This window comes from Panulirus ornatus, chromosome 13 (genome assembly GCF_036320965.1).
Source record: "Panulirus ornatus isolate Po-2019 chromosome 13, ASM3632096v1, whole genome shotgun sequence".
Lineage (NCBI taxonomy): Eukaryota > Metazoa > Arthropoda > Malacostraca > Decapoda > Palinuridae > Panulirus > Panulirus ornatus.
Window position 1 is genome coordinate 60662469 of NC_092236.1, and position 25173 is coordinate 60687641.

The following is a 25173-nucleotide window of genomic DNA, read 5'->3' on the forward strand; positions in this document are numbered from 1 at the left end:
ACCTAATCCACACATCCTCTACCACTTCTGAAACCACACTGCGCTTCCCCATTCTGATGCTTTGTACATGCTTTCACCCTCTCAATCAATACCCCCCATTAATTTCCCAGGAATACTCAACAGACTTTTACCTCTGCAATTTGAGCACTCACCTTTATCCCCTTTGCTTTTGTACAATGGCACTATGCATGCATTACGCCAATCCTCAGGCACCTCACCATGAGTCATACATACATTAAATATCCTTACCAACCAGTCAACAACACAGTCACCCCCTTTTTTAATAAATTCCACTGCAACACCATCCAAACCCGCTGCCTTACCAGCTTTCATCTTCCGCAAAGCTTTTACTACCTCTTCTCTGTATACTCCATCTCCTTCTTACATCACCACTACTTGTTATTACCTCCCCATTAGCTCCCTTCACCAATGTTCCCATTTGTTCTCTTGTCTTACACACTTTATTTACCTTCTTCTAAAGCATCTTTTTATTCTCCCTAAGAATTTAATGACACTCTCTCACCTCAACTCTCATTTGCCCTCTTTTTCATCTCTTGCACCTTTCTTTTGATCTCCTGACTCTTTCTTTTATACATCTCCCACTCATTTGCACTATTTCCCTGCAAAAATTGTCCAAATGCCTCTCTCTTCTCTTTCACTAATAACCTTACTTCTTCATCCCACCACTCACTACCCTTTCTAATCTGCCCACCTCCCATGCTTCTCATGCCACAGGCATCTTTTGTGCAAGCCATCACTGCTTCCCTAAATACATCCCATTCCTCCCCCACTCCCCTAATGTCCTTTGCTCTCACGTTTTTCCATTCTGCACTCAGTCTCTCCTGGTACTTCCTCACACAAGTCTCCTTACTAAGCTCACTTACTCTCACCTCTCTCTTCACCTCAACATTCTCTCTTCTTTTCTGAAAACCTCTACAAATCTTCACCTTCGCCTCCACAAGATAATGATCAGACATCCCTCCAGTTGTACCTCTCAGCACATTAACATCTAAAAGTCTCTCTTTCGCACGCTTATCAATCAACACATAATCCAATAATGCTCTCTGGCCATCTCTCCTACTTACATACGTATACTTATGTATATCTCTTTTTAAACCATGTATTCCCAATCACCAGTCCTTTTTCAAGACATAAATCTACAAGCTCTTCACCATTTCCATTTACAACACTGAACACCCCATGTACACCAATTATTCCCTCAACTGCAACATTACTCACCTTTTCATTCAAATTACCCATCACTATAACCCGGTCTCGTGAATCAAAACTATTAACACACTCATTCAGCTGCTCCCAAAACACTTGCCTCTCATGATCTTTCTTCTCATGGCCAGGTACAGAGGCACCAATAATCACCCATCTCTCTCCATCCACTTTCAGTTTTACCCATATCAATCTAGAGTTTACTTTCTTACACTCTATCACATACTCCTACAACTCCTGTTTCAGGAGTAGTGCTACTCCTTTCCTTGCTCCTGTCCTCTCACTAACCCCAGTCTTTACTCCTAAAACATTCCCAAACCACTCTTCCCCTTTACCCTTGAGCTTCATTTCACTCTGAGCCAAAACATCCAGGTTCCTTTCCTCAAACATACTACCTATCTCTCCTTTTTTCTCATCTTGGTTTCATCCACACACATTTAGACACCCCAATCTGAGCCTTCGAGGAGGATGAGCACTCTCTGCATGACTCCTTCTGTTTCCCCTTTCAGAAAGTTAAAATACAAGGAGGGGAGGGGTTTCTAGCCTCCCGCTCCCATCCCGTTTAGTCACCTTCTACGACACGTGAGGAATGCGTGGGAAGTATTCTTTCTCCCCTATCCCCATTTATAGATCTGGAGAAGGCATAAGAGAGGGTTGATAGAGATATTTAAGGCAAGTCTTAAGAGTATACAGAGTGGGAGGACAGCTGCTACATGCAGCAAGAAGTTTTAAACATGGAAGTATGGCATGTGTACAAGTAGGAAGAGAAAGAGTGAATGGTTTCAAGTGAAGGCTGGTCTGCAATAGGGGTGTGTGAAGTCACCATTGTTGACCAGTTTGTTTATGGTTGGGGTAGTGAGGGAGGTAAATGTGAAAATCTTGAAAAGACAGGCAAGAATGCTTTCTGTAGGGAGTGAAAGAGACTAAGAAGTGAGTCAAATGTTGTTCATCGATGCACAGCACTGGTGATAGATTCGAGTGAGAAACTGTTAACTGAATTTGGAGGAGTGTGTGAAAGAAGGAAGTTGAAAGTAAATAAGAATAAAAGCAAGTTATTAGGTTTAACAGGGTTGAAGGACTGGTTAGTTGGGGCGTGAGTTTGAATCAAGAAAACTTGCAAACAGTGAAGTGCTTTAGATACCTATGAGTGGACATGGCAGTGTATAGAACCATGGAAGCAGAAGTGAGTCAGAGGGTGGATAAGGGTTTACATGAGTTTACATGAGAAAGACAGACAACAGGAAGCCAGATTTGCCCACAACTGAGTTGTCTGGTAAAAAAAAGTTTAACTTGACAAGAAAATGTAATTATGCCCCGCAGTTTTTAGGCTATCACCAACTCCCCGCTGCTGCACATTAGCCTTCTACCGTCACCATTACCACTATCATTTATACAGCTTATTTCTGGTGTTTTTTCAGAGTATACCTGAGTTTAAAAAAATATCTAAATCATTATTGAAGGTATTTATAGTCTTGGCATTCACTTCATCTGACAGTAACTTCCTCCAGTGCTCAACACACCTATATGAAAAGAAGCTTTTTCCTATGTCCATACTACATCTTCTAGCTTTGAATTTTATCCCATTTATCCTGGTAACTGTATTTTCTTGTATTTTTCCTCATCCTTTTTATAGCTTGGAGAAAATTATAAAGAGTGAGAATTGTTTTTGGTGTCTTGTAATTTATGTTCCTGGCTATGAAACCTATCATTTGCTTGCCTTTTTTTTACTTGCTGCTTGACACTATTTAGTGTGCTTCAGATTGTTGCTAATGACAACTCCAAGGTCCTTTCCTTCATTTACTTTAGTTAGAGAGTTTCCAAATAGTTTGTAGTTGTAACATATTCTTGTCTCCAAAGTGCAAAACTTTACATTTGTCTATATTAAATTTCATGTGTAATCTGTCTGACCACTCTTCTAGTAAGTTAAGACTTCTTTGAATCATTTTGCAGTCCCACCTGTTTACAGCTCTACCTCCCAGTTTAGTATCATCAGCAAATTTGGAGATCCTAGATACAAGACAGAGTTCTAGGTCATTAATGTATATTATGAGAAAAACTGGGCCTAGGACTGACCCCTGTGGTACACCGCTCGTTATATCTATTCAATCTGAGGCTTAGCCATTTAACAATACACATTGCTTTCTTCCAGTAAGCCAGTCTCTGATCCATGCACAGAGTTCTTCAATGATTCACTGCTTGAGTTTATGTAAAGGTCTCCTGAGAGGCACTTTATTGAAAGCCCTTTGGAAATCTAAATATACTGCATCAGATGGTACTATTTTGTCCCAATTCTGATGAATAACATTAAAAATTCCAGCAAATTTGTCAGGCAGGATCTTCTACAGCAGATACCATACTGGTTGTCCGATATAATTTTGTAATCTGGAAATATGACAATTTCATCTCATATTATTTTTCCATCGTTCTACCTAACATTGAAGAAAGGCTAATTGGGCGGTAGTTCAAGTTACACTCTGTCTTCTTTTTTATATATAGGAGTAACATTTGTTCGTTTCAAGTCAGTTGGCACCTGACCATCTGACAGAGGTCTGTTGAATATTTTTGTTATGGAGTATATTAGTTGTCTCCTGACCTCTCTCAAAAATCTAGGAGCTAAGTTATTTGGGTCATTAGATCCATTAGGATTTAACTGGTCCAAGCATTTCAGTAATTTAGAGCTCTTTCTTTCTCTAACCTTCAACTCCTCTTAATCAGATGCTTGAAATATTTTCACTGGTTGCATTATTCAAAATGTTTCTTCAATTGTGATTAAGGAATTCAATAAAAAACTTAGTATGGTAACCATTTCCTTGTCATAAGTAGTTAAGTGTGTCATGTTTGTTTCATAAATGGGAGAGATGAAGAATGTGTGGAGATGGTTATCTGAAAGGGCAAAAATAGGTATGTTTAAAAGTATAGTAGGCCCAACAATATCATACGGATGCGACAAATGAGCTACAAATAAGGCTGTGAAAAGGAGGATGGATGAGTTGGAAATCAAAAAGTTTGAAGACAATATGTGGTGTGAGGTGGTTTGATTGAATAAGTAATGAAAAAGTATGAGAGATGTGAGGAAATAAAAAAAGAGTGTTGCTGAGAGAGTTGAAGAGGCTGTGCTGAAATGATATAGACATATGGAAAGAATGAGTGAGAAAAGTTCATAAAGAGGAGTTATGTGCCAAAAGTGGAGGGAACAAGGAGAATGGCGAGACCAAATTGGAGATGGAAGAATGGAGTGAATAAGATTTTCAACAAAAGGGGACTGCACATGCAGGAGGGTGACTGGCATGCAAGGGACAGAATAAACTAGAACACTGCAGTATACTGGCATCAACATGCTGTCAATGGACTGAAGCAGCATATGTGAAGTGTCCAGGGTAAACCATGGAAAGGTCTGCAGGGCATGGTTAAAGATAGTGCACTGTGGTTTTTGTACATAACACATGACACCTAGAGAAGGGATGAGCAGATGCAGCCTTTTTTCATCTGTTCCTGGCACTAACATGAGAAACGGTGATCAATTATGAACAAAAATTACCACTGAAACTGTTTTGAAAATGGCTTATAAACTCATCAATAATTCAAAACACAATTAAATAGTTACCTTGTATCCTGAAGCAGGAGAGTAGAAGTCCTCCGGCCAAACCTCAGAGCCAAGCATCACATCATCATTCAAATACAGGAAATGCTCCGATAATCCAGGAATTCTGCATTACATGTTGTGCATCAGATCAAATACTGATAATACATTACCAGAAAATGTTCATCTTTCTATTTAACACAAGATAAAATGTTTTTCATTTATCATGCTGCAATAATTTCATGCAGACCTTTTGAATCCTGACCTGTGAATATGACTTTCAATTGCTGGGGATGAAAAAGTGGGGAGATGACTCATGTTTGTGAATATCTCTTGATGGGTTATAATAGTAAGTCGTGGATGATCCAGGTTAAGCCAATAAGGAATCTGTCCATTGGTCACCAAAAATATTTTTCGAATCCAAGGGGCATGCTTCTCTAAAGACCGTAGTGAATAGCGAAGCTCCTATTAGTTGTAGAAAAATAAAAAAATCTATGAAGGTAAATAGTCAAATCATTATCAGAGTAAGAATCATTAAGCATATTATCAGAGTTAGAATAAGTAAGGAACACCAAATTTCTCTCACTATATTTCAATACTGTATTGTCTAATTAAACTACAAAAAAAGATTCAAGCAGTCACCAGAACACAAAGATTAAATTTCTTTCAATGTAAATAGCTTTTGTGCATTACTTACTTCATTATCCTCAAACCTATTGGCATCAATTTCCTTCATGTGGTCTTCTTTATCTGGTTGCAACATGAGCATAGCCTGTCGAATTTTAATGGAAGTGTTGGGTGAAATTTCTGGGTGGGTGTCAGACTGCAGTAGCATTGTGATCAATCCATCATCCTTGCACTCCAACAGCTGAACATTTGATGACCCATAAACAGCACACTGTTGAGAGAGAAATTGTTATGTATCTGTTTTCATCATAGTCAACAAGTAAATAACCTGAACATCCACTGCTAATGAATGGGAAATGCTTTACATTATGTATCCATTACAAAAGCTGGTTTCATGACCAATTACACTTAAGTGCAAAAGAGAGTGTTAAAACTGGTTACAACTGGTAACTCTTTGTCTGTTAACAGCCGGTCTTTAAACCAATTAACAGTAAACATCTTAAAACACAATCTTACTGAACTGTGTATCAGTCAATATCTCATAAATATCAAAATAAAACTGCAAGCCTGAAAGTAATCAATGATCTATGTTAATATGCTTGCATGAATATTATGCTTAAGAAACAATTCTATGATGATTTTTTTGTGGTGATTCTTTCTAATAAGTCACTAAAATTTCATCTCATTTTGATGCTAGTTGTACCAAATCTAATCAAAATTCACCAAATAATTTTCAAATTTCATTTTCTTTAGCAAAGTATGTTGAAATATGTATTTGCTCTTTACTTAATAAACTAACTTCCTTCCAAAACTTGAATGACCTAAACTAGTTCAGAATACAAAAAAACATGTCACCCATTTAAACGCAAACACGAGTCCAGCCTCTAACCTTCCATGACACCGAATGGTCACTTAATACAGTTCTAACCACACTAGGCATCATCTGTGACACATGGCATTTTCAACAAGTTTCTTAATCAATTTCACATTATATCTCCTGGTTTCTTTATCCCTACATTTCTTGAAGAATTGTTCACTGTCTACGTTATCAATCTCTTTTAAAATCTTAACGATTGTGATCAGGTTACCACTCAATCTTCACTCTTTCAAGCTGGGCAAATTTAAAGCCTCTAGCTTTTCCCAGTAACACAGCTCTTTTAATTCTAATAATATCTTTGTTGCCCTTTGTTGACCTTTTTTATTGGCTCTTTGTGCTTCTTCAGGCACAATGTCCAATCTATCTACCTATCTATCTGATGCCTGTTCCCTTTGGGGAACTCCTTCAAGGGGATGGCCATGGTAAAAGTCTACATAATTGGTGAACTACAGTGCCACTTCTAAGCCTTCAATGCCTCACCCATAACAGGCCACTAGCAAAGGGTAACTCTGGGACAGTGTTTCCAAAGGGTCCTACCAAATGTTCATTCCAACTATCTCTACCAAATGTCTACCTAATGTTCCTGTCTAAATGTTCCAACCTACCACTTCTACCTAATGTTTCTACCTAATGCTCCTGTCTGATGTCTTTACCTACTACCTCTATCCACTGCTCCCATCTTTTCCCAAAGGGCAGGGATAGCATACAGTGCTCACAGCAGAAAAATCTAGAGTTACAAAGAATCAGTTGTGTGACAAGGAGAGACTGTACGTGTGTGGACAGAATGCCAGGAGTCCATATGTGAGTAAGGCTACTTAAGCCAGATGAAGTGCTGGCGCACTACAAAACTATCACTAATCCTCCCAGTACCCAGGAGGGTAGTACCAGTAACATACCTCACTGGTGGGTGGCTGCCTACCAACTACAACCTACCAAACTTGGGAACCATATTCTAGTTTAGGCCTTATGTAAGACACAAATAGCTTGTTCAACATTTTTTTATCCATATATTTGAAAGCTATTCTAATATTTGCCAGCGTACAGGTTGTATCCTTAACTATGCTCTTAATGTGCAACTCTGGCGATAAATATAGTATCCTTAACTATACTCTTAATGTGCAACTCTGGTGATATATATATATATATATATATATATATATATATATTTTTTTTTATCATTATACTTTGTTACTGTCTCCCGCGTTAGCAAGGTAGCGCAAGGAAACAGACAAAGGAATGGCCCAACCCACCCACATACACATGTATATATATACACGTCCACACACGCAAATATACATACCTATACATCTCAATGTACACATATATATACACACACACTGGCATATACATATATACACACGTACATAATTCATAGTCTGTCCTTATTCATTCCCGTCACCACCCCGCCACACATGAAATAACAACCGCCCCCGCATGTGCACAAGGTAGCGCTAGGAAAAGACAACAAAGGCCACATTCGCTCACACTCAGTCTCTAGCTCTCATGTATAATGCACCGAAACCACACCTCCCTTTCTGCATCCAGGCCCACAGAACTTTCCATGGTTTACCCCAGACGCTTCACATGCCCTGGTTCAATCCAATGACAGCTCATCGACCCTGATATACCACATCGTTCCAATTCACTCTATTCCTTGCATGCCTTTCACCCTCCTGCATGTTCAGGCCCTGATAACTCAAAATCTTTTTCAAGCCATCTTTCCACCTCCAATTTGGTCTCCCACTTCTCCTTGTTCCCTCCACCTCTGACACATATATCCTCTTGGTCAGTCTTTCCTCACTCATTCTCTCCATGTGACCAAACCATTTCAAAACACCCTCTTCTGCTCTCTCAACCACACTCTTTCTATTACCACACATCTCTCTTACCCTTACATTACTTACTCGATCAAACCACCTCACACCACATATTGTCCTCAAACGTCTCATTTCCAGCACATCCACCCTCCTCCGCACAACTCTATCTATAGCCCACGCCTTGCAACCATACAACATTGTTGGAACCACTATTCCTTCAAACATACCCATTTTTGCTTTCTGAGATGATGTTCTCGACTTCCACACATTCTTCAACGCTCCCAGAACTTTCGCCCCCTCCCCCACCCTATGATTCACTTCCGCTTCCATGGTTCCATCCACTGCCAAATCCACTCCCAGATATCTAAAACACTTCACTTCCTCCAGTTTTTCTCCATTCAAACTTACCTCCCAATTGACTTGACCCTCAACCCTACTGTACCTAATAACCTTGCTCTTATTCACATTTACTCTCTGCTTTCTTCTTTCACACACTTTAACAAACTCAGTCACCAGCTTCTGCAGTTTCTCACCCAAATCAGCCACCAGTGCTGTATCATCAGCGAACAACAACTGACTCACTTCCCAAGCCCTCTCATCCACAACAGACTGCATACTTGCCCCTCTCTCCAAAACTCTTGCATTCACCTCCCTAACAACCTTATCCATAAACAAATTATACAACCATGGAGACATCACACACCCCTGCCGCAAACCTACATTCACTGAGAACCAATCACTTTCCTTTCTTCCTACTCGTATGCATGCCTTACATCCTCGATACAAACTTTTCACTGCTTCTAGCAACTTGCCTCCTACACCATATACTCTTACTACCTTCCACAAAGCATCTCTATCAACCCTATCATATGCCTTCTCCAGATCCATAAATGCTACATATAAATCCATGATTTTTCTAAATATTTCTCACACATATTCTTCAAAACAAACACCTGATCCACACATCCTCTACCACTTCTCAAACCACACTGCTCTTCCCCAATCTGATGTTCTGTACATGCCTTCATCCTCTCAATCAATACCCTCCCATTTAACTTCCCTGGAATACCCAACAAACTTATACCTCTGTAATTTCAGCACTCACCTTTATGCCCTTTCTCTTTGTACAATGGCACTATGTATGCATTCTGCCAATCCACAGACACTTCATCATGAGCCATACATACATTAAACATCCTCACCAACCAGTCAACAACACAGTCACCCCATTTCTTAATAAATTCCATTGCAATACCATCCAAACCTGCCGCCTTGCCAGCTTTCTTCTTCTGCAAAGCTTTCACTACCTCTTCTCTGTTTAGCCAATCAATCTCCCTAACCCTATCACTTTGCACACCACCTCGACCAAGATACCCTATAACTGCCACTCTATCATCTAACACATTCAACAAACCTTCAAAATACTTACTCCATCTCCTTTTCACATTACCAATACTTGTTATTACCTCCCCATTAGCCCCCTTCACCGATGTTCCCATTTGTTCTCTTGTCTTACGCACTTTATTTACCTCTTTCCAAAACATCTTTTTATTCTCCCTAAAATTCAATTATACTCTCTCACCCCAACTCTCATTTGCCCTCTTTTTCACCTCTTGCACCTTTCTTTTGACCTCCTCCCTCTTTCTTTTATACATCTCCCAGTCATTTGCACTATTTCCCTGTAAGAATCGTCTAAATGTCTCTCTCTTCTCTTTCACTAATAATCTTACTTCTTCATCCCACCGCTCACTACCCTTTCTAATCTGCCCACCTCCCACGCTTCTCATACCACAAGCATCCTTTGCGCAAGTCATCACTGCTTCCCTAGATGTATCCCATTCCTCCCTCACTCCCCTTACATCATTTGCTCTCACCTTTTTCCATTCTGCACTCAGTCTCTCCTGGTACTTCCTCACACAAGTATCCTTACTAAGCTCATTTACTCTGACCTCTCTTCATCCCAACATTCTCTCTTCTTTTCTGAAAACCTCTACAAATCTTCACCTTTGCCTCCACAAGATAATGATAAGACATCCTTCCAGTTGCACCTCTCAGCACATTAGCATCCAAAAGTCTCTCTTTCACGCACCTATCAATTAACACGTAATCCAATAATGCTCTCTGGCCATCTCTCCTACTTACATACGTATACTTTATGTATATCTCTGTTTTTAAACCAGGTATTCCCAATCACCAGTCCTTTTCCAGGACATAAATCTACAAGCTCTTCACCATTTCCATTTACAACACTGAACACCCCATGTACACCAATTATCCCCTCAACTGCTACATTACTCACCTTTGCATTCAAATCACCCATCACTATAATCCGATCTTGTGCATCAAAACTACTAACACTCTCACTCAGCTGCTCCCAAAACACTTGCCTCTCATGATCTTTCTTCTCATGCCCAGGTGCATAGGCACCAATAATCACCCATCTCTCCATCAACTTTCACTTTTACCCATTCAATCTAGAGTTTACTTTCTTACACTCTATCACTTACTTCCACCACTCCTGTTTCAGGAGTAGTGCTACTCCTTCCCTTGCTCTTGTCCTCTCACAAACCCCTGACTTTACTCCCAAAACATTCCCAAACCTCAAGTCTCTCTTTCACGCACCTATCAATTAACACGTAATCCAATAATGCTCTCTGGCCATCTCTCCTACTTACATACGTATATTTTATGTATATCTCTGTTTTTAAACCAGGTATTCCCAATCACCAGTCCTTTTTCAGGACATAAATCTACAAGCTCTTCACCATTTCCATTTACAACACTGAACACCCCATGTACACCAATTATCCCCTCAACTGCTACATTACTCACCTTTGCATTCAAATCACCCATCACTATAATCCGATCTTGTGCATCAAAACTACTAACACTCTCACTCAGCTGCTCCCAAAACACTTGCCTCTCATGATCTTTCTTCTCATGCCCAGGTGCATAGGCACCAATAATCACCCATCTCTCCATCAACTTTCACTTTTACCCATTCAATCTAGAGTTTACTTTCTTACACTCTATCACTTACTTCCACCACTCCTGTTTCAGGAGTAGTGCTACTCCTTCCCTTGCTCTTGTCCTCTCACAAACCCCTGACTTTACTCCCAAAACATTCCCAAACCACTCTTCCCCTTTACCCTTAAGCTTCATTTCACTCTGAGCCAAAACATCCAGGTTCCTTTCCTCAAACATACTACCTATCTCTCCTTTTTTTCTCATCTTGGTTACATCCACCCACATTTAAAAACCCCAATCTGAACCTTCGAGGAGGATGAGCACTCCCCAAGTGACTTCTTCTGTTTTCCCTTTTAGAAAGTTAAAATACAAGGAGGAGAGGGTTTCTAGGCCCCCTTTCCCATCCCCTTTAGTTGCCTTCTATGACACATGGGTAATGCGTGGGAAGTATACACATATATATACATAAATGCACATACACATACATATACATATCAACATATACCCATATACAAACACATACATATGTACACGTGTAAATGTTCATAATTGCTCGCCTTCATACATTCCCACCGCCGTCCCACCCTACAGGAAACATCGCCAACCCCTGCATCAGCGAGGTAGCACCAGGGAAAAAAAAAAGGCCACATTCATTCACACTTAGTCTCTAGCTTTTTTTTTTTTTTTGTCGCTGTCTCCCGCGTTTGCGAGGTAGCTAAAGGAAACAGACGAAAGAAATGGCCTAACCCACCCCCATACACATGTATATACATACGTCCACACACGCAAATATACATACCTACACAGCTTTCCATGGTTTACCCCAGACGCTTCACATGCCTTGATTCAATCCACTGACAGCACGTCAACCACGGTATACAACATCGCTCCAATTCACTCTATTCCTTGCCCTCCTTTGTCCCTCCTGCATGTTCAGGCCCCGATCACACAAAATCTTTTTCACTCCATCTTTCCACCTCCAATTTGGTCTCCCTCTTCTCCTCGTTCCCTCCACCTCCGACACATATATCCTCTTGGTCAATCTTTCCTCACTCATTCTCTCCATGTGCCCAAACCATTTCAAAACACCCTCTTCTGCTCTCTCAACCACGCTCTTTTTATTTCCACACATCTCTCTTACCCTTACGTTACTTACTCGATCAAACCACCTCACACCACACATTGTCCTCAAACATCTCATTTCCAGCACATCCATCCTCCTGCGCACAACTCTATCCATAGCCCACGCCTCGCAACCATACAACATTGTTGGAACCACTATTCCTTCAAACATACCCATTTTTGCTTTCCGAGATAATGTTCTCGACTTCCACACATTCTTCAAGGCTCCCAGAACTTTCGCCCCCTCCCCCACCCTATGATCCACTTCCGCTTCCATGGTTCCATCTGCTGCCAGATCCACTCCCAGATATCTAAAACACTTCACTTCCTCCAGTTTTTCTCCATTCAAACTCACCTCCCAATTGACTTGACCCTCAACCCTACTGTACCTAACAACCTTGCTCTTATTCACATTTACTCTTAACTTTCGTCTTTCACACACTTTACCAAACTCAGTCACCAGCTTCTGCAGTTTCTCACATGAATCAGCCACCAGCGCTGTATCATCAGCGAACAACAACTGACTCACTTCCCAAGCTCTCTCATCCCCAACAGACTTCATACTAGCCCCTCTTTCCAAAACTCTTGCATTCACCTCCCTAACAACCCCATCCATAAACAAATTAAACAACCATGGAGACATCACACACCCCTGCCACAAACCTACATTCACTGAGAACCAATCACTTTCCTCTCTTCCTACACGTACACATGCCTTACATCCTCGATAAAAACTTTTCACTGCTTCTAACAACTTGCCTCCCACACCATATATTCTTAATACCTTCCACAGAGCATCTCTATCAACTCTATCATATGCCTTCTCCAGATCCATAAATGCTACATACAAATCCATTTGCTTTTCTAAGTATTTCTCACATACATTCTTCAAAGCAAACACCTGATCCACACATCCTCTACCACTTCTGAAACCACACTGCTCTTCCCCAATCTGATGCTCTGTACATGCCTTCACCCTCTCAATCAATACCCTCCCATATAATTTACCAGGAATACTCAACAAACTTATACCTCTGTAATTCGAGCACTCACTCTTATCCCCTTTGCCTTTGTACAATGGCACTATGCACACATTCCGCCAATCCTCAGGCACCTCACCATGAGTCATACATACATTAAATAACCCTACCAACCAGTCAACAATACAGTCACCCCCTTTTTTAATAAATTCCACTGCAATACCATCCAAACCTGCTGCCTTGCCGGTTTTCATCTTCCGCAAAGCTTTTACTACCTCTTCTCTGTTTACCAAATCATTATCCCTAACCCTCTCACTTTGCACACCACCTCGACCAAAACACCCTATATCTGCCACTCTATCATCAAACACATTCAACAAACCTTCAATATACTCACTCCATCTCCTTCTCACATCACCACTACTTGTTATCACCTCCCCATTTGCGCCCTTCACTGAAGTTCGCATTTGCTCCCTTGTCTTACGCACTTTATTTACCTCCTTCCAGAACATCTTTTTATTCTCCCTAAAATTTAATGATACTCTCTCACCCCAACTCTCATTTGCCCTTTTTTTCACCTCTTGCACCTTTCTCTTGACCTCCTGTCTCTTTCTTTTATACATCTCCCACTCAATTGCATTTTTTCCCTGCAAAAATCGTCCAAATGCCTCTTCTTCTCTTTCACTAATACTCTTACTTCTTCATCCCACCACTCACTACCCTTTCTAATCAACCCATCTCCCACTCTTCTCATGCCACAAGCATCTTTTGCGCAATCCATCACTGATTCCCTAAATACATCCCATTCCTCCCCCACTCCCCTTACTTCCATTGTTCTCACCTTTTTCCATTCTGTACTCAGTCTCTCCTGGTACTTCCTCACACAAGTCTCCTTCCCAAGCTCACTTACTCTCACCACCCTCTTCACCCCAACATTCACTCTTCTTTTCTGAAAACCCATACAAATCTTCACCTTAGCCTCCACAAGATAATGATCAGACATCCCTCCAGTTGCACCTCTCAGCACATTAACATCGAAAAGTCTCTCTTTCGCGCGCCTGTCAATTAACACGTAAGCTAGTCTCTAGCTGTCATGTGTAATGTACCGAAACAACAGCTCCCTATCCATATCCAGGCCCCACGGACCATTCCATGGTTTACCCTAGAGATTTCACAAAACCATTTCAACACACTCCTGCTCTCTCAATCACACTCTTTTTAGTACCATTCATCTATCTTACCCTTTCATTACTTACTCGACCAAACCAGTTCATCACCACCACACATTATCCTCAAACACACCTTTTTTAGCTCTCCAAGATAATGTTCTCTCTTTCCACATTTTCTTCATCGCTTGAAGAACCTTCTATCCCTCCCCCACCCTATTCTGACTCTCTTCCACTTCCATGGTTCCATTCATTGGTAGGTCCATTCCCAAGATATCTAAAACACTTCACTTCCTCCAATTTTTCTCCATTCAAACTTACATCCTAACTCCATCCCATAATCCTGCTGAACCTAATAACTTTGTTTTTATTCACATCTATTCTCAACTTTCTCCTTTTACACATTCTTCTAAACTGAGTCACCAACTTCTGCAGTTTCTCCCTTGAATCAGCCACCAATGCTGTATCATCAGTGAACAACAAATGACACTTCCCAAACCATCTCATCCCAAACAGACTGCAAACTTACCCCTCCCTTCAAGGCTCTTGCATTTACCTCTCTCACCACCCTATCCATAAACAGATCAAACAACCATGGTGAAATCACACACCCCTGATGCAAACCAACCTTCATTGGGAGTCATTCACTCTCCTCTCTTCCTACTTGTACACATGCCTCACACCCTTGATAAAAATCTCTCACTGATACTAGCATCTTACCTCCCACACCATATATTCTTAAGACCTTTGCCCCCACAAGATGTGCCAATGCATTCTTCCAAGAAGATGGAAAAGTTCTGGTATTTAAACAGGACCGGAACAGACATGAAAGCACAGGTGCAAGTTCAAAAGCATACTCTTTCAGCAAATGGGAATGGATGCCATCAGGACCATAAGCCTTCCTTGTGCCCAGAGAGAGAAGCACTTTTCCGAGTCCAAAAAGAGATTACGGGGAAGGGCATATGATTAGGGGAAGAAGCATCATGGGTGAAGGAATGTTTGAGGCATCCAAGGTAAAGTCAGAGGATGGGAACCAAAGAGGGTTGCTTTGCTGATGGAAGAGACAGCTACAATACCATCAGAACAGAAAGTGAGGGAAGGAAAGAATGACACAAGCTGTTAGTGATGCCTTTAGCTAAAGACCAGAAAGACATCTCAATGGATGATGAGAAGGTATCACACTTCCTTTGAAGAATGGAATGCTTTGCCTGATGGATAATGTACTTGCAGTGATTACAGGCAGTGATACATGCTGAGTGAGAGCCAGAGGAAGGAGAGTTTTTCCAAGCCTAATATGCCAGATCCCTTGATTGAATGGCCTCAGAACACGAACAGATGAACCATGGACTAGAACAGTTTGTTTTGGAGGAAAAGGAAATAAATCCTTCCATTCCCACAACAATGACCTCTGCTAGGCAACTGGCAAAGACAGAAGCATCACCACATAAGATGCGGTAATTTACCCAAAGAAAGGCAGAAAAGAATTTTTATAAGTTATTCCAGTCAGCTTTGTCGAGGTGCCAATATCTATACTTAGAAGAGGTTGCCAGAGGTGTGTGTGATGTTACATTAGATACATTTATGAAACTGTGTAGTTCTACACGGTTTCAGGTGAAAAAGAACTCTAGAGTATTAGGACAGGGATCAGAACTATCAGGAACGTGGATAAGGTGCGAGATAATTTGCTCTATGCCACTTTGAATGAAAAACAAGAGGCTTCAACCAGGTATTTCAAATCAGGTATTCCCATTCACCAGTCCTTTTCCAGCACACAACTTCACAAGCTGTTCATACTTTCCATTTCATAACACTGAATACTCCATGCCCCCAAGTTATACCCTTAACTGCCACATAAGTCACCTTTGCATTTAAATCAACCATCACTAATATCCATTTTCCCACATCAAAACTAATGACACATCCACTCAACTGCAGCCAAAATACTTGTCTTCTCATGGAAATGTGCATGAGCACTAATAATTTCAATCATCTCTCACCATCCACTTTCAGTTTTACCCACATCAATCCAAAATTTACTTCTTTATACTGTATCACACTCCTATAACTCCAGCTTCAGGAGTAAAGCTACTCCTTCCTTAACTACTGTCCTCTCAATAACCCCTGATTTTACTCCTAAGACATTTCCAAACCATTCTTCCCTTTAACCCTTGAGCTTTGTTTCACTCAGAGCCATAACATCCATGTTTCTTCCGTCAAACAAACTATCTATCTCTCCTCACTTCTCATCTTGGTTACATCCACACACATCTAAACATGCCAGCCTGAGCTTCTGAGAAGGATGAGCATGCCCTGCTTGGCTCCTTCTCTTCCTTCTTTTAGAAATCAAAACCCAAGAAAGGGGAGGGGAGGGAGTTTCCAGCCCCGTTCCCACCCCCTTCATTGTTGTCTTCTACGACATGCAGGAAATACAGAGGTTAAATTTTTTCTCCCTTACCCCAGGGATAAAATGTATAAATATATACACAGATAACCTCACAATCACATCACAACACTCTGCCACCTCAGTGGCAACAACAAACATGCAACACTATATTAAATAAATGGATCACTGGCTTACCCCAAACATAATGTCCCCATCTCCCCTGAGGTCTTCTATTGCTTTCTTCCCCTTGGTCTGCCCCTTCCCCTTGTCCCCTCCAATTATGCTATGTATAACTTCTGAGTCAGTTTCTCCTCACTCATCCTTTCCATATGTCTGAACCTTTTCAACACCCTCTTCAGCTCTCTCAACCAATCTCTTCTAACTACCACACCTCTCTTTCACCCTATAATTCCTTAACTGATCAACTCTCCTCACTCCATATACGGTCCTCAAAATTTTTTTTTTTTCCAACACATCTACCCTCTTCAAGATTCTTTCCCTAAAACCCATCCAGACACTATATTCTACCTTCTAACATCATCCCTCCCTAAAAGCTGGGACTGGTCAACCTAAGAAGCCCTGCAAGACACCTGAAAGGGATGGATTTTTCAACACTTCACAATTCATCAGGTTATCAGTCATCTTACTGGTCTTCCTAAGTTGACTAGCCTAAGCTTTTCAGGGAAGGATGACGTTAAAAGGAAGAAATACAAAGTCTGAATGGTGAATGCACCCTGAGAGTATATCTTGAAATCTGACTTAAAGACACATTTTCTTGCTTCCTAGCAGCAATACATGCTTTTTCTTCTATACACGTTTTCTTAAAACCTACGTTTAGTTACTGAGGGAAAACATCATCTGGAGCAAAAATAGTAAAAATATCACTAAACACCAGGAAAGTGTCAAAAAGTTGCATCCTTCTGCTTTAAATATCACAGGGTAACTAAAGCTGCAAATAATATCATTTGACTTTCATGACCATCCTATGCTGCTACACATATGATTTCTCCACCATGAGCAAGCACAGAAATAGCAATTGCTCCACATATAAAAAATGACCCAAGAAATAGTTGGATTTTGTTTCATTTAAAGGCTGTACCATCAAACAAACCCATCTATTCCCTCTTTTTCCACACAATCCACCATACTCCCAGGACCTTAGCCCCCACATCCACCTATGACTTACACAGCTCCCTTGGTTCCATTTGCTGCCATGTCCACTAACAGATATCAAAACATGCCACTTCCTCCATGTTTTCTCTATTCATACTCCATCCAAAATGTTTCTCTCTGGCTAAACTTGTACTTTTATTTACATTAACTCTCAATTCTTCCATTTCACACACACACACTGCTAAACTCAGATACTAACTTCAGAAGTTTCCCACTCCAGCCTGCCACATAAGATATGTCATCAGCAAACAGCCACTAACTCACCTCCCATGGCCCCTTACATCCAACAGACAGCAGACCCACCCCAATCATCTATATCCTAGGATTTACTTCCCTCACAATCACATCCATTGAATATTAAAAAGCCATGGTGACATTACATCCACTTGTCACAGACTCATCTTCACCTGAAGCCTCTCACCCTCCTCTCTTTCTACTTGCACACTCATCTTACTCTCTTGACAGAAACTTCTCTGATTCTAGCAGCTTTCCTCACACCATCTATTCATAACTCCTTTCACGAAGCACCTCTATCAACCCAATCACATACTTTTTCTCTAGACCCATAAATACCACATACAAAACCTTCTTTTTCTCACATCCTCTATTACTCCTGAAGTCACACTGTTCCTCCCCAGTATGCTCTGTGCACGACCCAATCCTCTCAGACACCACTCTCACATACAATGTACTACATATACTTAACCCACTTATATTTCTTAAATTCAAACATTAACTTTCATCTCCTTTGCCTTTGTACAATGGAATTATACCAACTCTCAGGCACCTCAACTTCAGCCATAAATACAGTGAAAATCATAACATATCAACAGCACTGTCATCCCTATCTTGAAAAGTTCAAATGCAATCTAACCTACTCTAACTGCTTTGCCAAACTTCATCATATGCAAGACTTTCATTACTTCTTATCTTTTCACCAAACCAATGAACATTTCTTTCCCTCTCTGTACATGTTCATGTCCCAAACACCCACATCTCTCAACCCTCCTATCATCTAACATATTCATTGGTCCTTTAAAATTCTCACTCCATTTCTTCTTCACCTCTTCTTTGCCAGGTTCCATTTCCCCATCTGCTTCCTTCACTGATGTTCCAATTTGTTCTCTTGTTCTCCTCAGACGTTCATTTCCATCCAAAACATTTTCTCATTCTCCCTGAAGTCTACCAATATTTTCTCAACCTAACTCTCACTTGCCTCTTTTTCAGCCTGTGCACCTTTCTCTAGACCTCCTGCAGCTTCTTCCACTACATCTTTCTATCACTCACACTCCTTCCCAATATGTAACTCCCATACACCTCTCTTTTCTCATTTACTAACAATCTAATTTCCTCATCCACCACTCTTTACCATCTATCACATGTTCACATCCTACATTCCATATAAAACACACTTTACCCACACATAAAGCAGTGCTTCCCTAAATACTTCCCATTCCTCAACAACTCCTTCAGTCCCTTTTTGTCTTAACATTTTGCCGTTCTTCATCAAATCTTTCCAAGTACCTCCCCATGCAAGCCTCTTTTCTAAGCTGACACTTTCACCATCCATTTTCCACAAACATAATTCCCTCTTTTCAATTCAGATACACCAAATCTATCTTCTTATCTATATCTCTGATGCCCGTTTCCTTCGGGAGCTCCTTTAAGGAATGGCCATGGCAAAAGAGTCTCCAAATCTGGTAAACTCCAGTGTTGCATCTTAGCCTTTGGTGTCTCACCCTTAACAGGCCATGGGCAAACAGCAACTATAGCACAGTGTTTCAAGAGGTCCTACTGAATATTCCTACTGAATATTTCTATCTCACATATTTACCAAATGTTCCTGCCTAATATTCCAACCTACAACTTCTATCTCATGCTCTAACCTAATGTTCCTATCTACTGCTTCTGTCTAATGATATAACCTACTACTTCAATCTATTGCTCCTGATATTTTGCCAAAAGGCAGGGCTAGCACACAGTGCTCAACACAGGAAAATCTAGAGTTAGGAAGAAAGAGCTGTGTAAGTTAAGTGTTGTCAAGTGTTATGCGTGACATGGAGATATGTATGTTTGTGGACAGAATACCAGCAGTCCACATGTGGGTGTAGCAGAAAGAAAAGACAGTTAGCTGGGTCAAAGGAATGCAACTTGACAATTAATACACAGCCATCTCTAACCCTCCTAATACCCAGGTGGGTAGTACCAGTAATAAACCTCACTGGTCAGTGGCTGCTTACCATCAGAAACCTACATGATGATACCTAAAAAATAAATAAAATGAAGGAAAGTGTTACCAAGCTTAAAGTCAGCTGTTCTGCAGGAAAGCCACTTGACATAGTTATCACACTGTGTACCAAAGAAATGAAAGAGCTTTGAATTGCTAGACGGAGGTGGGTCGTGACATGAGCAAGGTGACACTTGCTGAGTGGCTGAGCTTGGACCATGTTCAGACAAGAATGAGCTGCATGTACTTTTCAGTCACTCATAAAAGGTGAGCAAAGGATGTTGCCTGCTCATGGGGCAGACCACAAAAGGGAGAGAGAGTAAAGCTTTTTCACTGATAAGCAATTCTTCCAGGTAATGTGCCAGCCAGCTATGTGGTTGTTCCTACATCAACAAGGACTCATTTCCCCACAGTCTCATGGTGTAACAATGGTCACAGTGTGGGACTGCCAAGTTAGAAGGCCAAATGATTCCAACTCACCTAACACAACTTGAAAGGTGATCTTTTCAGCCTACGAAGAACAAAATCCCTATGGAACAAAAACACTCTCTTCCCCTGAGGATCAAACTACAGGAACTTCTTGTCTACCATATACTGGTCAAAGTAAATATGTCAGACTAAACAATGAAGGTCTGAATGACTGATGCCCAAGCCTGATTAGCACAGCAATGGGGTCTGAATTACTTTCACCATTCTGGGACATCATCATCCTAGTTCCTAACTTTGTGTAAAGTATTCCCCTTACCATGGGCCTATAAACTAACATCCTCGGATGGAAAGAAGGAAAACAACATTTTCATGTTCAAAGTGAAAATAGGAAAAAGGCAGAAAAAGTCACCATCATAAAAAAGGGTAACATTTAAAATGAGTAATAATATACCAGTACAAAATATATAAAAATAATTCAAATTTTTCTTTTCTTTTTAATTTTCCAAGAGAAGGAACAGAGAAAGGGGCCAGGTGAGGATATTCCCTCAAAGGCCCAGTCCTCTGTTCTTAACGCTACCTCGCTATCGCGGGAAATGGCGAATAGTGTGAAAAAAAAAAATTCAAAATACAGATACAGTATCTTTCTTTCTTTTATACATCTCCCACTCAATTGCATTTTTTCCCTGCAAAAATCATCCAAATGCCTCTCTCTTCTCTTTCACTAATACTCTTACTTCTTCATCCCACCACTCACTACCCTTTCTAATCAACCCACCTCCCACTCTTCTCATGCCACAAGCATCTTTTGTGCAATCCATCACTGATTCCCTAAATACATCCCATTCCTCCCCCACTCCCCTTACTTCCATTGTTCTCACCTTTTTCCATTCTGTACTCAGTCTCTCCTGGTACTTCCTCACACAGGTCTCCTTCCCAAGCTCACTTACTCTCACCACCCTCTTCACCCCAACATTCACTCTTCTTTTCTGAAAACCCATACAAATCTTCACCTTAGCCTCCACAAGATAATGATCAGACATCCTTCCAGTTGCACCTCTCAGCACATTAACATCCAAAAGTCTCTCTTTCGCACGCCTGTCAATTAACACGTAATCCAATAACGCTCTCTGGCCATCTCTCCTACTTACCTAAGTATACTTATGTATATCTCGCTTTTTAAACCAGGTATTCCCAATCATCAGTCCTTTTTCAGCACATAAATCTACAAGCTCTTCACCATTTCCATTTACAACACTGAACACCCCATGTATACCAATTATTCCCTCAACTGCCACATTACTCACCTTTGCATTCAAATCACCCATCACTATAACCCGGTCTCGTGCATCAAAACCACTAACACACTCATTCAGCTGCTCCCAAAACACTTGCCTCTCATGATCTTTCTTCTCATGCCCAGGTGCATATGCACCAATAATCACCCACCTCTCTCCATCAACTTTCAGTTTTACCCATATTAATCGAGAATTTACTCTTTTACATTCTATCACATACTCCCACAACTCCTGTTTCAGGAGTATTGCTACTCCTTCCCTTGCTCTTGTCCTCTCACTAACCCCTGACTTTACTCCCCAGACATTCCCAAACCACTCTTCCCCTTTACCCTTGAGCTTCGTTTCACTCAGAGCCAAAACATCCAGGTTCCTTTCCTCAAACATACTACCTATCTCTCCTTTTTTCACATCTTGGTTACTTCCACACACATTTAGGCACCCCACTCTGAGCCTTCGAGGAGGATGAGCACTCCCCGCGTGACTCCTTCTTCTGTTTCCCATTTTAGAAAGTTAATACAAGGAGGGGAGGATTTCTGAGACAGGAGGTCAAGAGAAAGGTGCAAGAGGTGAAGAAAAGGGCAAATGAGAGTTGGGGTGAGAGAGTATCATTAAATTTTAGGGAGAATAAAAAGATGTTCTGGAAGGAGGTAAATAAAGTGCGTAAGACAAGGGAGCAAATGGGAACTTCAGTGAAGGGCGCAAATGGGGAGGTGATAACAAGTAGTGGTGATGTGAGAAGGAGATGGAGTGAGTATTTTGAAGGTTTATTGAATGTGTTTGATGACAGAGTGGCAGATATAGGGTGTTTTGGTCGAGGTGGTGTGCAAAGTGAGAGGGTTAGGGAAAATGATTTGGTAAACAGAGAAGAGGTAGTGAAAGTTTTGCGGAAGATGAAAGCCGGCAAGGCAGCAGGTTTGGATGGTATTGCAGTGGAATTTATTAAAAAAGGGGGTGACTGTATTGTTGACTGGTTGGTAAGGTTATTTAATGTATGTATGACTCATGGTGAGGTGCCTGAGGATTGGCGGAATGCGTGCATAGTGCCATTGTACAAAGGCAAAGGGGATAAGAGTGAGTGCTCAAATTACAGAGGTATAAGTTTGTTGAGTATTCCTGGTAAATTATACGGGAGGGTATTGATTGAGAGGGTGAAGGCATGTACAGAGCATCAGATTGGGGAAGAGCAGTGTGGTTTCAGAAGTGGTAGAGGATGTGTGGATCAGGTGTTTGCTTTGAAGAATGTATGTGAGAAATACTTAGAAAAGCAAATGGATTTGTATGTAGCATTTATGGATCTGGAGAAGGCATATGATAGAGTTGATAGAGATGCTCTGTGGAAGGTATTAAGAATATATGGTGTGGGAGGAGAGTTGTTAGAAGCAGTGAAAAGTTTTTATGGAGGATGTAAGGCATGTGTACGTGTAGGAAGAGAGGAAAGTGATTGGTTCTCAGTGAATGTAGGTCTGTGGCAGGGGTGTGTGATGTCTCCATGGTTGTTTAATTTGTTTATGGATGGGGTTGTTAGGGAGGTAAATGCAAGAGTTTTGGAAAGAGGGGCAAGTATGAAGTCTGTTGGGGATGAGAGAGCTTGGGAAGTGAGTCAGTTGTTGTTCGCTGATGATACAGCGCTGGTGGCTGATTCATGTGAGAAACTGCAGAAGCTGGTGACTGAGTTTGGTAAAGTGTGTGGAAGAAGAAAGATAAGAGTAAATGTGAATAAGAGCAAGGTTATTAGTTACAGTAGGGTTGAGGGTCAAGTCAATTGGGAGGTGAGTTTGAATGGAGAAAAACTGGAGGAAGTGAAGTGTTTTAGATATCTGGGAGTGGATCTGGCAGTGGATGGAACCATGGAAGCGGAAGTGGATCATAGGGTGGGGGAAGGGGTGAAAATTCTGGGGGCCTTGAAGAATGTGTGGAAGTCGAGAACATTATCTCGGAAAGCAAAAATGGGTATGTTTGAAGGAATAGTGGTTCCAACAATGTTGTATGGTTGCGAGGCGTGGGCTATGGATAGAGTTGTGCGCAGGAGGATGGATGTACTGGAAATGAGATGTTTGAGGACAATGTGTGGTGTGAGGTGGTTTGATCGAGTGAGTAACGTAAGGGTAAGAGAGATGTGTGGAAATAAAAAGAGCGTGGTTGAGAGAGCAGAAGAGGGTGTTTTGAAGTGGTTTGGGCACATGGAGAGAATGAGTGAGGAAAGATTGACCAAGAGGATATATGTGTCGGAGGTGGAGGGAACGAGGAGAAGAGGGAGACCAAATTGGAGGTGGAAAGATGAAGTGAAAAAGATTTTGTGTGATCGGGGCCTGAACATGCAGGAGGGTGAAAGGAGGGCAAGGAATAGAGTGAATTGGAGCGATGTGGTATACCGGGGTTGACGTGCTGTCAGTGGATTGAATCAAGGCATGTGAAGCGTCTGGGGTAAACCATGGAAAGCTGTGTAGGTATGTATATTTGCGTGTGTGGACGTATGTATATACATGTGTATGGGGGGGTTGGCCCATTTCTTTCGTCTGTTTCCTTGCGCTACCTCGCAAACGCGGGAGACAGCGACAAAGTATAATAAGAAAAAAAAAAAATAAGATACAGTATACAACCTAAGCAAATCACAGAAGGATAGTTATCCTTATTAGGGTGTAAGCCAAACAAAAAGGAAGAATAGCAGATGATCCAACACATCCTGAGGGAATTATGCAACAACCAGTGGGACCAGAGAGACAGCTGGTGGAAAATGACATCATCACCAAGTAAAGATGCTGATTTATGAGAGAGAGAGAGAGAGGGGGGGGAGATTAAAATAGATGCACAGACCACACAGACCCAAGGTCTAAGCGAGGTACAGTCATCTTAGCTCTTTTCTCGTAAGTCACTAAGAACTGCAAATTGATTGCTCGTGAGTATGGTCGACGTGGGTGGAAAGGGGAGAAAGTTGTCCCATGAGGAGGGAGGAGGGGAACAGCTGGATAGGTGGTTGAGGTGTGATGCAAACTTGGAGGAGGTTATGAAATTAGGGAGGGTAAAGGCCTTAGTGAAGAGATGAGAATGGGAGTTTGGGTGAGGGGAGTTTAGGTGGGGGTTACAAGAGGTAGGAGGTGGGGTAAGAGGGGCTTAGGGTAGGCACTGGGCACTGAACTAGTGTTGGAAAGGAGTTTGTGTGGGGAGGTTGTGAGTGAGGGAGGACTGGAACAGGATGGCAGGGGGAAAGTAGGTGCTGGGAGGGAGGTAGTGAGGGTAAGGTCAAGATGTGCCATTTTCAAATGCTGTATCTCATTCCATAGTATTAAATTTTCTGCAGGTAAGGCT

General features: G+C 41.3%; 1 protein-coding gene across 9 annotated transcripts in view; it reads right to left on the bottom strand.

Annotated features, from left to right (window-relative positions):
• The window catches only part of Gnptab (N-acetylglucosamine-1-phosphate transferase subunits alpha and beta), a 160185-nt gene that overhangs the window by 81671 nt on the left and 53341 nt on the right, over nt 1-25173 (bottom strand). For all 9 annotated transcript variants that reach the window (XM_071669098.1, XM_071669100.1, XM_071669099.1 and 6 more), the window contains 3 exons: nt 5502-5702; nt 5070-5269; nt 4829-4931 (listed from right to left, as the gene is read on the bottom strand). In XM_071669098.1, coding sequence (XP_071525199.1) covers nt 4829-4931; nt 5070-5269; nt 5502-5702 — 504 coding nt within the window. The remainder of the gene's footprint in view (nt 1-4828; nt 4932-5069; nt 5270-5501; nt 5703-25173) is intronic.